Genomic DNA, 17,547 nt, shown 5'->3' with positions numbered 1-17,547 from the left:
ACATACTTATGGGTCACATTTTTCTGCTTGCATGTATGGTAATTTTTTATTGGATGCTGAACATTGTGAATTTACTTCATTAAGAGCAACTTTTTTTCTCTTTAGAGAGTCTTAAAATTTTGTTCAGGAAGACAGTTATTTGTGGATCAGCATAATCATTCCAAAGCTTGTTATTGTTATTATTATTATTATTATTTAAAAAATTTTTAAATGTTTTATTCATTTTTGAATGAGAAAGAGAGCACAAGTAGGGGAGGGGCAGAGAGAGAGGGAGACACAGAATCCGAAGCAGGTCCAGGCTCTGAGCTGTCAGCACAGAGCCTGACGCAGGGCTCAAACCCACAAACTGCGAGATCATGACCTGAGCGAAGTCGGACGCTTAACCAACTGAGCTGCCCAGGTACTCCCAAAGCTTGTTTTTAAGCCCCTTAAGGACAGAATAGAGTATTCTTTACTCTAGGGCTAATTTAGCCTCACTACGTACTTAGGCGTATCCTTTCTGGTATCTTTGTTTAATGCTCTGTGTATTCAAGAATGGTCTGTCCCCTCTGGCTGGTGAGAACTTGAGTGTTTACCTGCTCTTTGAGCTTTGGGTATTGTTTGGCTTACAGCTTCTGTTCTTGTCTTGTGGATTTCACCCTCTGCATGTGCAGATTTTTGTTCAGCCGGAGTCTCAAAGAGACTTTATGCAGATCTCTTGAGCTCCCCCCTTCCCATCTTTTTTTTTTTTAAATTTTTTTTTCAACGTTTATTTATTTTTGGGACAGAGAGAGACAGAGCATGAATGGGGGAGGGGCAGAGAGAGAGGGAGACACAGAATCGGAAGCAGGCTCCAGGCTCTGAGCCATCAGCCCAGAGCCTGACGCGGGGCTCGAACTCACGGACCGTGAGATCATGACCTGAGCTGAAGTCGGACGCTCAACCGACTGAGCCACCCAGGCGCCCCCTTCCCATCTTTTTTAAACTTAGCTTCCTCCTCTTTCACACTTGGCCCTTCAAATTTTATTTGCCTTGGCATTCATTTCCTGAATTCCACTTTTTGTCACTTCAACTCATTGGGATCACTGGACTCTGGGTTTCCCACTCTGTGCCACTGTCTGGAAATTGTCTCCACTCAAAAAGCCAGGATGGGGTTCAGTTTGCTTTTTTCTCCTAACGTAGGTGTCACCGTTCAGGACCATCTGTTAATCTAATGTCTAGAAACATTTGTTTTATATATTTTATCTCGTTTTTATAGTTATTGATGGCAGAAGGACAAGTGCTATGGGAGTTAATTTTCCGTGGGCTAAAGGAGATATTCTCATATATTTTGAAATTGAGATATTCATGTAACATAAAATTCCCATTTTTAAAGTGCACAGTTCAGTGATATATTCACTACATTGTGCTACCATCACCACTGTCTTAATTCCATAATATTTCCATTGCCCCCCCAAAGAAATCCCTATCCATTAAGCTGTTACTCCCCATTGCTTCCTCCTCCCAAACTCTGACAACCACTCATTTACTTTCACCATGGATTTGTCTATTTTGAATATTTCATGTAAATGAAATCATATGGTACGTAGCTTTCTGTGTCTGACATCTTTCACTTATAAAGTTTCCAAGGTTTATCCATGGTTTATCATGTAGCACTACTTCATTTTTTCTGTGGCTGAAAAATAGTCCATTGTATGGGTATATACCACATTTTGTTCCTGTATTCATCACTTGAACATTTGGGTGGTTTCCACTTTGGGGCTATTATGAACAATGCTTCTAATAATTTGTAGTATTATAAATACTTATTCACTTATTTTTTTCACTTATTCAACATTGAGTGACATATAAAATAACAAGTAATTGTTGAGCTCTTGCAGTGTGCTGGATAGTGTTCCTGTGTTTATTTTGTTTAATCTGCAGTCTATCCCTGTGTGATAGGTATTAGTATTCCATTTAACTGATGAAGAAATGGAAATTTAGGGAGGGTAACTTGCCCAAGATATTGCAGTTAGTGGGTGCTACCATCCTAAAGTAGAATGAATGATACAGGGTTGTGTGCGACCTAGTCACTACTCTAATTCATACAGTGCAATATAACAAATACAGGAGGTTAGTTCCGGGAGTCACTGCAGGAAATTATGTGAGTGGTGTTGAAATTGAAATTGGCTGGCTTAGTTGGTGGAACGTGTTACTCTCGATCTCAGGGTCGGGAGTTCGAGTCCCACATTAGGCATAGAGATTACTTATAAAATATAAAAAATATATTGAAAAAATAAAGAAATTGAAGATATTTGATGACTGCTTGTCTGTTAACCAGTTTTACCAGTCTTTCAGTGAGTGTTTTTTTTTTTATTTTTATTTTTTTAAGATTTTATTTTTAAGTAATCTCTGCATCCAACGTGGGGCTTGAACTGGCAACACTGAGATTTAAGAGTGTCACACGCCATTGACTAAGCCAGCCAGGTGCCCTGAGCAAGTATTTCAATGAGACCAGCCTTTACTAAAATTGGAGAGTAATATACATAGTATTTGAGGATTTAGAAAAAGAAGAGCAAAGCCTTCCTAGTTGTGCTTGGGTTTTTCAACTTCAAATCATCTCTTGTTCCCTAATTGTTTTGGTTTTGTAAGTGAATTTTTTTAATGTTTATTTATTATTTTTTCGGGAGAGAGAGAGAGTGCAAGCAGGACAGGGACAGAGAGAAGGGGACAGAGGATCCCAAGCGAGCTTTATGCTGACAACAGTGAGCCCGATGTGGGACTCAAACTCGTGAACTACAAGATTATGACCTGAGCTGAAGTCAGATGCTCAACCAACTGAGCCACTCAGGTGCCCCTCTTATTCCCTAATTGTTTAAAAAAGAAGAACTTTTGTTCATTAGGGATGTCCATCTTTCATCCTGAATCAGGATGGAAGGATCTTTTTAAAGTAATTTATTAACATTATTATCAAATATTAATATTATTTTTAAAAGGTGAATTTATCCTCCTGTGTAGCCTATGTCAAATATATCAAGTCCTTTTGGGATCTCTGGGTGGGTGGGGGGGGGGGTGAAAGGTACTATGAACTATGAGTTTATTAGTTTATATTTGTACCCTATTTAGTGTATTAGTTTCTGTTGCTGCATAGTAAATTACGTCAATCTTAGCAGCTTAAAACATACCTATCTGTCATCTCACAGTCCTGTAGTAGTTCTGTAGATCAGATGACCTGGTGGGTTCAGTGGGTTTCCTGCTTACGGTCTTACATGGCTGAGATCAAAGTGTTGGCCAAACTGGTCTTTTTTTTTTTTTTTTTAATGTTTATTTATTTATTTTGAGAGAGAGAGAGAGTGAGCAGGGGAGGGGCAGAGAGTGAGGGAGAGACAGAGAATCCCAAGCAGGATTCAGCACAGAGCCCAATATGGGGCTCAAACTCACGAACTGTGAGATCATGATCTGAGCTGAAATCAAGAGTCAGGCACTTAACCGACTGAGCCACCCAGGCACCCCATAAGTTTATTTATTTTAAGAGAACGAGAGATCACAAGTGGGGGAAGGGCAGAGAGAGAGGGAGAAAGAGAATCCCAAGCAGGCTCTGCACTGTCAGCACAGAGCCGATGTGTGGCTCAATCTCATGAACCATGAGATCATGACCTGAGCCGAAATCAGTAGTTGGATGCTTAACCACCTGAGCCACCCAGATGACCCCCCCCAAACTGGTCTTTTATTTGGAGGCCCTGGGTAAGAATCTGTTTCCAAATGTGTTCAGGTTATTGGCAGAATTCACTTCTCTGTGGCTGTAGGCCTGAAGGCCCCATTTCCTTGACTAGCTTCTATTAAATTCCTCTTGTGTTTCAAATCTCTGACTTTTGTCATCAGAGAACCCTCTGCCTTTTTAAGGAGCTCATGTGTATAGGTCAGGTGCATTGGGATAATCTCCCTATCTTAAGGTCAGCTGTGCCATGTAACATAGTATAATTATAGCAATGATGTCTCATCACATCCACAAGTTCCACCCCCCAGTCAGAGGAGGAGAGGGGGTTATATGAGGCTGAGAGTCATTGAAGGCCATTCTTAGAATTCTGCCTACCACAGATATTAATTTTCATTTTTAAAAAATGTTTATTTATTTTTGAGAGAGAGCCTGCGAGCAGGGGAGGGGCAGAGAGAGAGGGAGAGAGAATCCCAAGCAAGCTCCACACTGTCAGCCCAGAGCCCAACACGGCTTGAGCTCACAAACTGTGAGATCATGACCTGAGCTGAAACCAAGAGTCAGATGCTTAACCAATTGAGCCACCCAGGCCCCCCAGTTTTCATTTTTAAACATTGTTGTGAAGGTCACATTTTAGATACAGCAGATGACCTTTCTACTCCCAGGTCTCATCCTATCCTTCCCTCACCCTTCCTTGAACTCTTCTCCCTTTCAAATACTTGGCCTCTTTTCTCTTTATTTGGTAGCATGCTCGTCCTTGACCTTACCCTTGACTCTCCAAGGAAACTGAACTTACCTTTTAGAAGAGCGTTTTCTGAAATCACCTTCTTTTGTGCTGATCAATTTATAAGAAATGTTATTTCACTACAGACATTATCATGATCATCCCTGTGCTTCAACTCTCTGAGCCTGAGTATTTAATGTAGGATTTAGCTGCTCACAGACATCAACAAGGTATTTTTCATTTGTGTGATCTGCAGATAAACTGTGCCTTATTTTTTTACTCTTTCCTCTCTTGCATTAAGATTCAAAGATGTCTCACTGTGAGTTCAAGAAGTATATTAAAACCTTGTATATCTCTCAGTCATTCTATAGCTGGTAATGCTGCTATAATTCCATTTTATCTCACAGCAGGGTCCGGTAGAAAGCACATCAGTAATGAAAAACAGTAATTCAAAACTGTGTTTGGTGGAACATTCTGAGGGCTTATAGCAACAGGGGATTTCTCAGGCTGCCTGGAGAACCTGAATAGGTTATAGCTCCAGAAACTACATAATTCTGCTCACATTGTAGTGTGAAGGCTGACACTGGGCAGAAATGACTAATGGTTCTGGGTCTCCCCTCCCCCAATTGGGATTATTTTTCTGTTTCGTGTTATTCCTCTGAAGAAAATTTATATGTAAAAGCTTTGGTATATAATTTAGGATTCTTCATATATAAGGAGAGTTGTGGGATTTGTAATTATCTTATGAACTAATTTAGGATGGAGATGGAATAATCGTCCTTGGTAGTAAGAAAACTTGTAAATTCCTGAGTCCTCCTGTGGGGTAGGAAAGTAAGAAATGTTTACAAGATTCATATATTACACCATTTGGATGGCAACAGTTGTTATGAACAAGTAAATGTTTTTTGTTTACGAATTCATTCACTATTTATTAAATGTCTGCGATTTGCCAGGCTATGTATTATGTACTAACAATGGACTCTACTCCTACAGATGCCATACTCTGGCAGCAAAAATAGCGTTCTTATGGAAATAGTTATAACACTGTGAGGTGCCATTAGAAGGGACTGCAGTGGGTACCCACGGAAGAGGTTCTCCAGTGGATGGAAAAGGTTTAATGAGGGAGGCAGAGTCTTGAAGGAAGAGCAAAAGTTTATGCCAGGTTGGCAAATGGAGGATGAGCATTCTGGACAGAGGAAATGGCACTTGCAAGGTATGGCAGCATTCTAGTCTGCTGTTTTCTGGGGAGAGTGAGGAGTTTTTTAAGATTGGAATCTAGAAAGTGGGTAGGGTAGGGAAGAGTGGAAAGGTAAATGGTATACAGGTGGTAAAAGATCTTGTGGGGGTTAAGGATTTGAGGTATATCTTATAGTCAGGAACTAGTAAAGAATTTAAGTAGGGATCATGTGATTAACTTAGCATTGTAGAAAAATAATTCTGAAGACAGTGTGGAGAATGGATTGAGAGTTAAGGAGTGGGGTACCAAAGGCAGCTAGCAGTCAGAATCTGTTGATGTAGTCTGTTGGAAAAAAAGAGACTAGATCGCTGGTGTATTCAGGAGGGGACGTATTCAAGAAATGTTTCAGAAGTCTTCTCTAAAGTGGGGATAACAATAGTACCTATCTTACTGTTGATATGAAGAGTAAATAAGTCAATAAATTAAGGTGTTTAAGCTATATGCAGAGCATGGCACCTAGCTAGTACTGTATAAATGTTAGCTCTTTTTGTAATAATACCACGGATGACAGTATGGGAGATGAAGGAAAGCATGGCATCAGGAAGAAGCAAAGGGTCTGCCTTGAAGAGGTGGTGTACTGTTAATCCATTACTAATGTGTGAGTGATCGGTGTCTTTCTTTGGGAATAAATATAGGTTGGTAGATGGATTGTTAATTAGTGCTTACACCTTACTTATGGAGGAATAGTTAAGCTTTAAGAAAAGTAGGTTTGACTCTTCATTGTGCTCGTCAAAGACAAAAGGGATCCATTCTTCAGTGAAGGGGAGATGCTCTTTGCTCCTTTTTTTGGGGAAGAATATTTAGTGCATTCTTTTTTTTCTGGTCAGTGTAAAATCTGATGTTTCAATATTTGTCCTTTGTTTTGCTTTTTTTTTTTAAATTCTTTTTAATGTTTATTTATTTTTGAGACAGAGAGAGACAGAGCATGAATGGGGGAGGGTCAGAGAGAGAGGGAGACACAGAATCTGAGGCAGGGTCCAGGCTCTGAGCTGTCAGCACAGAGCCTGACGCGGGGCTCGAACTCACAGACCATGAGATCATGACCTGAGCCGAAGTCAGATGCTTAACCGACTGAGCCGCCCAGGCGCCCCTGTTTTGCTTTTTAAGTTTATTTGAGAGAGAGAGAGAGAGAGAGAGAGCACAAGAGGGGCAGAGAGAGAGGGAGAAAGAGAGAATCCCAAGCAGGCTCCATACTGTCAGTGTGAGAAGCCCCATGTGGGGCTCGAACTCATGAACCCACAAGATTATGACCCGTGCTGAAATCAAGATTGTATGCTTACCTGACTGAGCCACCCAGGCACCCCTGTCCTTTGTTTTTAAGAATTTCCACTTTTCCTGTAATTACATCTGGACACAATTTATAAGCCACAAGAATTCAAACTCTTTTCTGAAACTTATTCAACTGAAGATACTTTAGTATCTGAAGATATTAATACTGAAGATATTAATAACATATAGAGACTCTCAAAGTCAGCGTTTGTGAACATTCTTACATAGAAATGACTTAGCAGAGCCTAATTTAGCTCTTGATGGTGCTTTGTAAAAGAGAGCAAAGATGGCATTTGTTTAGAGTGGTACATGGTCACATAAGAAGCAGGAAGAAGGGGGAGTCTGTATTTATTCCATACTGCTATGTACCAGATTTCTTTTAATCCTGAGAACAACTTTGAGAGGAAAATGTTGTCTTTTTTGTAGATAATGAAGTTGGGTTTCAGAATGATTGAGTCACACTGCTGATAGGTGGCAGAATTAGAATTTGGACGTAGGCCTGTGTGGTTGCAAAGTCTAATTAATGTTCTTTTCACCAGTCTGCCTTGTTTGAATAACTTTCTGATGTGAATGAGATTTATGTCACCTGCCCAGAAGTGATTTTATGGGATTTGGCCATTAAAAAAAAGAAAGAAAATATAATGAGCACAGGGAAGGCTTCCATGTTTATTTCCTCTTTTTCTTTGCATGGAATATCAAGAAGTGAATCGGTGGATCCCTCACAAATCCTATTTTGTACTTAATTATAGGTTTTGTGGGAGCACGTAAAAAATTCTTAATACCTTTGACGTAGAGGTAAATGAGGCATCTCCTTTATGTTACAGAGGAGGAAACCGAGGTCAGAAGTTAAATGGCTTGCCTAATTACAGCTGGTTTGTAACAGAGTTGGAGTTAGGACCCTAGACTCTGTATTCTGGGTTAAAGGCCTTAGCTAAAGCACAAACCTTTGTTATGCCTGGAGCTCCTAGAAGATGATATATGTGAATTTAATTGAGGATTTGTTTGTTTGTTTGTTCATGTCTCTGGCTCTCAGCATGTACTGTCAAGGCAAGTGCTTCTGGGTGGTACAGGTTTGGGTTAGATTCATAGGTGTTCTTTTCTTAACTCACATGTAACGGCCCAGAGGCTTCCCTTCTGCTTGCTGACGGCTCTGCCAGCTGCACCTGATTATACCCCATCTGTGTGGAGAGGATAATTGAGTTCTACCTAGGGCTTTAAGGAAGCAGAGAGAGTGAATGCTCCATGGTGATCTAATCCATACTTCTCTCTACTGGCCTTTTCCCCAAGCTTGACATTTTTAGATTTCACTATTCTTTATTACTTGTTCATGCTGATAGCATTGCCAGCATTTCTGCCCCAGTGGAGCCCAGGTGCTGGATTAAAAATGCAATCAATGAAGGGCCTGTGATGGTGTGGTGATTGCTAATGGTAGATCTTGGAGTTGCAGTTTGAATGAGAGGGTTAAGGTCTTGCACCTGGGACTGCTCAGTAAGACTGTGATTTTGAACTCTGAACTGTGGGTTAGGACTGCACATATGCTTTCTGTGGAGGTAGTTTGTGCATCATTTTCTCCTTGGATGAGACCTTATCTAACAAATAAAGAAACTGAGGCTTATGGTATGGCTTAGCCATAAGAAACACTTTTTTTTCCCCTTCAATCTAGGCACACCTGCCCTAGGGAATTCTGTTACTTCACCCTTTGCTTATTCTTGTTGGGTGGAAAGTCACCACCATTAGAATTTTCAGGCGCCAGCTTGGTTGTCCAACCTAATGGAATGAAATAGTTCTAGCTCTCAGTAATGGTGAACTTGGAGCAGGGCCCAGTGTAATTAAAACCCCTGGAGTACAGAATTTGATGTTGGTCTTTGTTCATTTCAGCGAAGATGCTTGTGGCTGGGAATATGATGTATTCTGAGCAAAGAAAAATAATGGCTCTAGAGGATTATGTCACTGCCTTGAAGATTGGTTCCACATTAATTTAATTTTTTAAAGTTTATTTATTTATCTTGAGAGAGAGGGAACATGTGCATTGGGGGAGGGGCAGAGAGAGGGGAAGAGAGAGAATCCCAAGCAGGCTCTGTGCTGTCAGCATAGAGCCCTCTGTGGGGCTCAATCCCACAAACTGTGAGATCATGACCTGAGCCCAAAATCAAGACTTAACTGACTGCTTCACTAACTGAGCCACCCAGGGGCCTCTCATTCCACATTAAATTTAGATAATTCAGTAAGAGAAAAGGTTTTTTCAATAGATGGCATTGCTACAATTCCGGGAGTTTCTTCATTTATTGAAAGACTGTCCAATAGGATTACATATACATTATATAACCTCCCATACGGTTAAAGACTGAAGGCTTATGACTCAGAGTTCTCCAAAAGAGTTCATATTATGTGGCCTTTAGGTATTCCATCTGTTCTTTTTCCTGCTCTTTTGTGTTCTCCGTGGTTCCCCCCCCACCGCCCCCCCAGTATTCAGTGTTGTCTTGGCAGGCAAACTTAGGTTGACTGAAGTGATAGGCTCTCAGAGAGTAAGGTAAGGAAAGAAAAGTTCTAGAGCTTCCTTCTGCTAGGTAGTAAGATAAAAAATTTGTGTTATTTTGTTTATTTAAACATTTTTTTTAATATTTGTTTATTTTTGAAGGAGATAGTGAGAGAGAGACAGAGCATGAGTGGGGGAGGAGCAGAGAGAGGGGGAGACACAGAATCCAAAGTGGGCTCCTGGCTCTGAGCTGTCAGCACAGAGCCCGAGGTGGGGCTTGAACTGACGAGCTGGTGAGGTCATGACCTGACCTGAAGTCGGACGCTTAACCAACTGAGCCACCCAGGTTCCCCAGTTTGTGCTGTTTTAAACTATCAAGTTGGTAGTAATTTGTTACAGCAGCCATAGGATATTAATAATTTTAAACTCACAGAAAGGTTGGAAGACTAAGGACACTACCCTTTACTCATTTTCACCCGTAGTTAATATTTTACTCTATTTTAGTTTTATCTTTCTCTCTTTTTTTTTTTTCTTTCTTTTTGAACTACTTTAGAGTGCATTGCAGATGTCATGGCCCTTTAACCCAGCAATCTGTGAGCAGTTCAGTTTCCCCATGTCCTTACCAACACTTGCTATTGTCTGTTGTTTTTTTTTTTAATGTTTATTTATTTCTGAGAGAGAGAGAGAGAGAGACAGAGCGTGAGCAGGGGTGGGGCAGAGAGAGAGGGAGACACAGAATCTGAAGCAGACTCCAGACGCTGGGTTATCAGCACAGAGCCCGATGTGGGGCTGGAACTCATGAACCATGAGATCATGACCTGAGCCGAGGTTGGATGCTTAACTGACTGAGCCACCCAGAAGCCCCCTCATTTTGGTTTTGATGTGCATTTCCATGATGACTAATGATACTGAACATCTTTTCACATGTTTTTTAGTCATTAGTATATCTTCTTTGGTGAAATGTGTATTCAGATTCTTTGCTCATTTTTAAGTGGGATTATTTATCTTTTTATTATGGAATTTTAAGAATTTATAATATATTTATATTTATCAAATATATGATTTGTAAATATTTTTCTCCAAGAAATTTTTCTCTGTTTCTTGTCTTTTCATTTTTTTCTTATTTTTTATTTATTTTGAGAGAGAACACAAGAAGGAAAGGGCAGAGAGAAAGGGCTCTGCACTGTCAGTGCAGAGCCTGATGTGGGCCTCGAACCCATGAACCGCGAGATCATGACCTAAGCCAAAACCAGGAATCAGACACTTAATTGACTGAGCCACCCAGGTGCCCCTTGTCTTTTAATACTCTTTTTTTTTTTAAGTTTTTTTTTTAATGTTTATTCATTTTTTTTGCGAGAGAGAGAGAGAAAGAGAGAGAGAGACAGTGCAAGCAGGGGAGGAGCAGAGAGAGAAGGAGACACAGAATCGGAAGCAGGGTCCAGGCTCTGAGCTGTGAGCACGGAGCCCAATGTGGGGCTTGAACCCACAAACTGTGAGATCATGACCTGAGCCGAAGTCGGACGCTCAACCGACTGAGCCAGCCAGGCTCCCCTCTTTTAATTTTCTTAATGGAGTCTTTTGAAGTATGAATTTTTGATTCTGATCAAGTTCAAGTCATCCTTTTTTTCTTTTATAGATCATGCTTTTATGGTGTCATATCAAGAAAAGGCAAATATTAATATCAATTTTCAGAGAATTATGGGATTTGTGCTATTAGTTTAATGATGAGATCCATTTATTGTGTGAGCTTTGTTGAAATGTGTAAGGATTTGCCTTTGAGTGATGATCATATTGTCCCATCCTCTTCTGGGTAGCTGTTACTAGTGAGGCAATATAATATTCATAAAAAGTGCAGGCCTGACTGCTTGGGTTTGAATTTTGGCTTCATCCCTTACTAGCAGTGTTGCTTTGGGAAAGTGACTTTATTTCTTTGTCTCAGTTTCCTCATCTGTAAAATGGGGATAATACATCTTTCCTCATAGGGTGTTTGTCTATGTAAAGTGCATAGGAAATGCCTGGAAGAGAGTAAGGGCTAAAAAAATATTAGCTCTTATTGCTAAGGGAGCAATTCTCAACTGTAGTTTGGGATGGAGTTGTGCATATTGGAATCTTTTGAGGGGCTTTTTAACACTTCGCATGCCTTTCTAAAATGACAGGTACTGCCAAAGGTTAGAGCAGCTGGGGTAATCGATACTGCACTTTGCCTTCCTTGACACATTCAAAGCTGATTGTTCCTTAAAATCACTTTCATTAAATGAGGCAATTTGGGTTGATGTGTAGAATCACAAAACTCTTCATCGGATATAAAAATAGCTCAAGCTCCATTAACACTTACAAAATGAATAATCCATTAACTCCTGTTGCCAAGGCAAAAATTAGGCAGCCTTTGGCAAACCAAGAAAGAATGTGAGCTGTGTTTGAGAAATACATTTCTCTGCCTTTGGGATGGTTTATTTGTCCAAGGATTAGAATATGGGCCCAGAACTTGCAATTCAAAAATAGAATTATAGCTTTGCTCTTGTTGGAGGAGAAGATTCTCAACTCTTTTCCTTGTCTTCATTTGCAGAATGAATGTAATAAAACTTGAGACCTACTTACCTTCAAAAGGGATTCATGATCTGGTATAGGACTAGTATCAGGATATATAAAGAATTCCATAACTCAACAATAAGAAGACAGAAAATGGGCAAAGAATTTGCATAGACATTTCTCCAGAAGAGATGTCCAACAAAGATATGAAAAGACGATCAACATCATAGGTGAACAAGGAAATGCAAATCAAAATTACAGTGAGATACCACCTCATACCCACCAGGATGGCTGTAATAAAAATTTTTTTTTTTTTTTGAGAGAGAAAGAGCACGTGCACACGTGCACACAAGCATGGGGAGGGCAGAGGGAGAGAGAGAATCTGAAGCAGGCTCCATGCCCAGCACAGAGCCCAATGTGGGGCTTGATCTCACAATTGTGAGCTCATGACCTGAGTGGAAATCAAGAGTCAGATGCTTAACCAACTGAACCACCCCAGGCACCCCTAAAAGAAAAGTAGTAAGTGTTGGCAAAGGTGGAGAGAAACAGGTACCGTTGTACAGTAATGCTAAGAATGTAAAATGACTCAGCTGTTGTAGAAATCAGTTTGGTGGTTCCTCAAAAAATTAAGCATAGAATTACCACATGACCCACCAATTCCACTCTTAGGTATGTACCCAAAAGAATTGAAAACATGGTGGCACAGAAACTTGTACATGAATGTTATAGCAGCATTATTTATAATATCTGTAAGATGGAAACAACCCAAACGGCCATCAAGGGATGAATGAATAAACCAGTTATTTTATATATACAATGGAATATTATTCAGCCATAAAAAGGAATGAACTACCAATACGTGGTACAACTTGGATGAGCTTTGAGTACTTGCTAAGTGAAAGAAGCCAGGCATGAAAATCATATATATTATATGATTCCTTTTATTTGCTATATCCAGAACAGGCAAATCAAAAGAGACAGAAAGCAAATTAGAGGTTATCAGGGGATGAATGATGGAGAATGGGAAGTGATTCTTTAATGATTATAGAATGTTTTTATGGGGTGAAAAAAGTTTTGAAAGTAGAGAGAGCCGATGGTTGCATAACATTGTGAATACAGTAAATATCACTGACTTTTACACTTTAAGTTCATTTGTTTTGGAAGAGAGAGCATGAGCAGGGGAGGGGCAGAGACAGAGAGGAAGAGAGAGAATCCCAAGCAGGTTCTGTGCTGTCAGCCTGAAGCCTGATGTGGGGCTCAAACTCAGGAACTGTTGAGATTGTGACCTGAGCTGAAATCAAGAGTTGGACAGTGAACCTACTGAGCCACCCAGGTGCTCCTCACGTCATTTTTTTTTAAAGGAAGATATAGGAGCATACTTACTATTTTTGCTACCCAGAGACAAATGTTTTATTTAAAGTGCAGGGAGGGGCGCCTGGGTGGCGCAGTTGGTTAAGCGTCCAACTTCAGCCAGGTCACGATCTCGCGGTCCGTGAGTTTGAGCCCCGCGTCAGGCTCTGGGCTGATGGCTCAGAGCCTGGAGCCTGTTTCCGATTCTGTGTCTCCCTCTCTCTCTGCCCCTCCCGCGTTCATGCTCTGTCTCTCTCTGTCCCAAAAATAAATAAACGTTGAAAAAAAAAATTAAAAAAAAAAATAAAGTGCAGGGAATGATGAATGACACAAAAGGATAGCTATATTTGATGTGGCAACTCCAGCGTCTAGATATTTCTCCAGATTCATTTTTCACTCATCTCTTTGCTTGGGAGAATTTATTCTTAACACATAGTATTTTACCTGGAAATACTACAGTGTCTGCTAAGATAGAAGCAACATTTTTTATAAAGAGTATATTGTTCTTTGGGGAATCCCATAAAAGGCCTGGTTGCTCTGGGCCTAACAAAGCTGATAAAGGAGCAAAAGATATTCTGAGAGCCTACGTTTAGATGGCATTCTGTTTTTCCTGGGCATGCCATTATATCAGGCTGTCGGTTCCTTTTTTACAAAACAATTTTTTTTGAGGGGAATTTCACATAACACAAAATTAGCCATTTTAAAGTGAATGATTGAATGGCATTTAGTGCGTTTACAGAGTTGTGCATCTACCAGCTCCATATTATTCGGAAATATTTTCATCACCCCAAGAGGAAATTCTGTATCCATTAAATACATCCTTGCCAGCATTTGTTATTTTCTACTTTTTTGATTATAGCCAGCCTACTGGGTATAAAATGGTATCTTATGGTTTTCATTTGCATTCCCCTAATGACTCATGAAGTTACCATCTTTATGTGCTTGTTAGCCATTTGTATTTCTTCTTTGGAAAAATGACTACTTAAGTTAATTTTCTATTTTAAAAATTGGGGTTTTTTTTTTTAGTTGTGCTCTTTATATATTATAGATACACACCCTCATCAGATACATGGTTTGCAAATATTTCTGTCATTCTGTAGGTTGTCTTTTTACTTCCTTGATAGTGTCTTTTGATACACAAAGGTTTTTAATTTAGGTGAAGTCTCATTTGTCTATTTCTTTCTTTTGTTGCCCATACCATTGATGTCATATCTAACAATCCATTGCCAAGTCCAAGGTCATTAAGATTTTCCCCTAAGAAAACTCTTTCTTCTAAGGGTTTTATAATTTTAGCTTTTATATTTAGATCATTGATCCGTTTTGATGTAATTTTTGTATATGGTAGAGGTTTGGGTCCAACTTCATTTGTTTGCATGTGGTTATTGAGTTGTCCCAGCACCATTTGTTGATGAGGCTCTTCTTTCTCCATTAAATTGACTTGGCACCTGGTTGAAAATCTGTTGGTCATAGATGCATGGGCTTATCTCTGGACTCTAAATTGTATTCCTGCAATTTACTTTTTTTTTTTTAATGTTTATTTATTTTTGAGAGCGAGAGATACAGAGCACAAGCTGGGGAGGGGCAGAGACAGCCAGCGACACAGAATCCAAAGCAGGCTTCAGGCTCCCAGCTGTCAGCACAGAGCCTGATGCGGTGCTTGAACCCACGAGCTGCAAGATCATGACCTGAGTCGAAGTCGGACGCTTAACCTACTGAGCTGCCCAGGCACCCCTCCTGCCATTTACTTTTATGTGGGCTGAGTTTCTTATTTTTCTCCCTTTGATAAACAGGATCATGGGGTTGATAGCACCATTTTCCAGAATCCCAGAAAGCTTCACCTAACTATTGGAATGTTGGTACTTTTGAGTGAGCAAGAGATCCAGCAGACGTGTGAGATGCTACAGCAGTGTAAAGAGGAATTCATTGAGTGAGTAATCTACAGGAATGGGGAAGGGTGGTCACCTCGTACTGGCTTCTTTTTGGTGTCACAGACTTGTTTTTGCACTAGGGAGCTGAGTCACATGGCAGCAAGATTTGTCGACTCACCCAGTTGTTAACACTTACCATTGGAACGTTGTCTGAAAAGCTTAAAATGGATTTAAAGCATGTATTTACAAAATTTTATGGAAAGACTCTACCTTAAATTTTACTTGGTCAGTAGGCAAATTTTGTTCTTAATAGGACATCCCATTATTTTCTCCAAAAGGAAATTCTCTTCATTATCTGTTGAACAGGGTAGACTACTGTATTCATTTTTTGTGTGTGCTGTGGAACACATTACTACAAGCTTGGTGCTTAGAACCATGCAAATTTATTATCTTCAAGTTTTTTGGGGTAGATGTCTGACATGGCTTTCACTGGGTTAAAATCAAAGTGTCTGCGAGGCTGTGTTCCTTTCTGGGGGCTCAGGGGAGGAGTTCATTTGCTTGCGCCTCATGCCCATCTCCTAGAGGTCACTCCCATCCTTTGGCTAGTGACCAAATCCTCTATCTTCATCATCTTCATCACTAGCTGCACTGCATCTCTCCGATCCTTCTGTTACTGCTTCTCTATCTCTGGCCGTAGTAGGGACAGGTTCACTGCTTTTAAGGACGCGTGAATTTGACTGAACACACCCAGATAATCCAGGATAATCATCCCGTCTAAAACTCCTTAACCTTGATCGCATCTGCAAAAGTCTGTCTGCCATGTAAGGTAGCGTATTTACAAATTCCAGAGAATAAGACATGAGCATCTCTGGAGGGCCATTATTCTGTTACCACAGTAACTCAAACATTACATAAATAACATGATTCCCTACTGAGGTGTTTATTGTATTTCAGAAATGCACTTTAATTTTCTTTTTTAAATACAGGTAGTATTGTTTGAGTCGGTAAGGATACCAAAAACTCTCCAAGCAGTCTGTTTTGGCTCGGGGAAGGCATTGCTCTTCTGGGGGTAGAGTTCTTTTTACTATAAAATGTTAATTTACATGTACATCTGACCTAACAGCTTTATTTTAAAGAATCATCTCTTCCCTACCCTTTACTCCTTTTACTTAAGACTGACGAAGAGTAAGAGAAATTTGAAAACTAAATAACTTGAAGAGCTTTTTGGGTCACTTATAATATTCAGGTCCCATACTATTTTTTTTTAATTAAAAAAAAAATTTTTTTTTAACGTTTATTTATTTTTGAGACAGAGAGAGACAGAGCATGAACGGGGGAGGGTCAGAGAGAGAGGGAGACACAGAATCTGAAACAGGCTGCAGGCTCTGAGCTGTCAGCACAGAGCCCGATGCGGGGCTCAAACTCACAGACCGGAAGATCATGACCTGAGCTGAAGTCAGACGCTTAACCGACTGAGCCACCCAGGCACCCCAATTTTTTTTAACTTTTATTTACTTTTGAGAGAGAGAGAGAGAAAGACACAAAGTGCAAGCGAGTGAGGGGCAGAGAGAGAGGGAGACACAGAATCCGAAGCAGGCTCCAGGCTCTATGCTGTCAACACAGAGCCTGACCACGGGGCTCAAACTCCTGAACCATGAGATCATGACCTGAGCCGAAGTCAGATGCCTAACTGAGCCACCCAGTCGCCCCTAGGTCCCATACTATTTTTTTAATGTTTTCTTATTTATTTTTGAGAGACAGAGATTGATAGAGAGAGAGGGAGAGAGCAAGTAAGGAGCAGAGAGAGGGGGAGAGAGAGAATCCCAAGCAGACTCTGCACTGTTAGCGTGGAGCTCTATGCGGTGCTTAAACTCATGAACCGCAAGATCATGACCTGAGCTGAAATCAAGAGTGGAATGCTCAACAGACTGAGCCCCCCAGGCGCCCCCCCCATACTATTTTGATATGGCCTTGTAGAAGTGGGTTACCTAGTTCATTGGGTAAGGCAAGGTAAAAGGGTTACATTTTCTTATATATGCTGTAAATAAAACTATGTAATAGGGTGACTTGTTTGTGGGCCATTTCTTCTTTTACAGTTTTGAAGACAAGGTATTTTTCTTGAGCAAAATTATAAGCTGACTGGGTTTGCAGTCTGCAAAGAATACTTCTTTGTCTTGATCTTTGCTCACTGATGGACCTAACTGTTCTCTCTCCATCTTAACCTAACATTCAAAATCATTGTTTGTAATTAGATATTTGCAATTTCCTTGCATACGATAAAACTTTGTGCTTTACCTTACAAAGCAGAGCAATTTTATCTGATTTAAGAATTAGTCCTGATACTTAACTTATTTCCAGATCATGTTTTGCCAAACGAAACGGAAAGCAGCTGCACTTTCTTGGCTGCCATGAGGGTAATCC

At 40.2% G+C, this 17,547-nt stretch overlaps 1 protein-coding gene across 2 annotated transcripts in view; it reads left to right on the top strand.

Annotated features, from left to right (window-relative positions):
* The window catches only part of ASCC1 (activating signal cointegrator 1 complex subunit 1), a 111,671-nt gene that overhangs the window by 34,940 nt on the left and 59,184 nt on the right, over positions 1 to 17,547 (top strand). For both annotated transcript variants that reach the window (XM_043596579.1, XM_043596578.1), the window contains exon 6: positions 15,049 to 15,185. In XM_043596579.1, the coding sequence (XP_043452514.1) occupies positions 15,049 to 15,185 (137 nt within the window). The remainder of the gene's footprint in view (positions 1 to 15,048; positions 15,186 to 17,547) is intronic.

This window comes from Prionailurus bengalensis, chromosome D2 (assembly GCF_016509475.1).
Source record: "Prionailurus bengalensis isolate Pbe53 chromosome D2, Fcat_Pben_1.1_paternal_pri, whole genome shotgun sequence".
Classification (NCBI taxonomy): domain Eukaryota; kingdom Metazoa; phylum Chordata; class Mammalia; order Carnivora; family Felidae; genus Prionailurus; species Prionailurus bengalensis.
The sequence above is the reverse complement of the archived record's forward strand: the minus strand, read 5'-3'. Positions and strand labels throughout refer to the sequence as shown.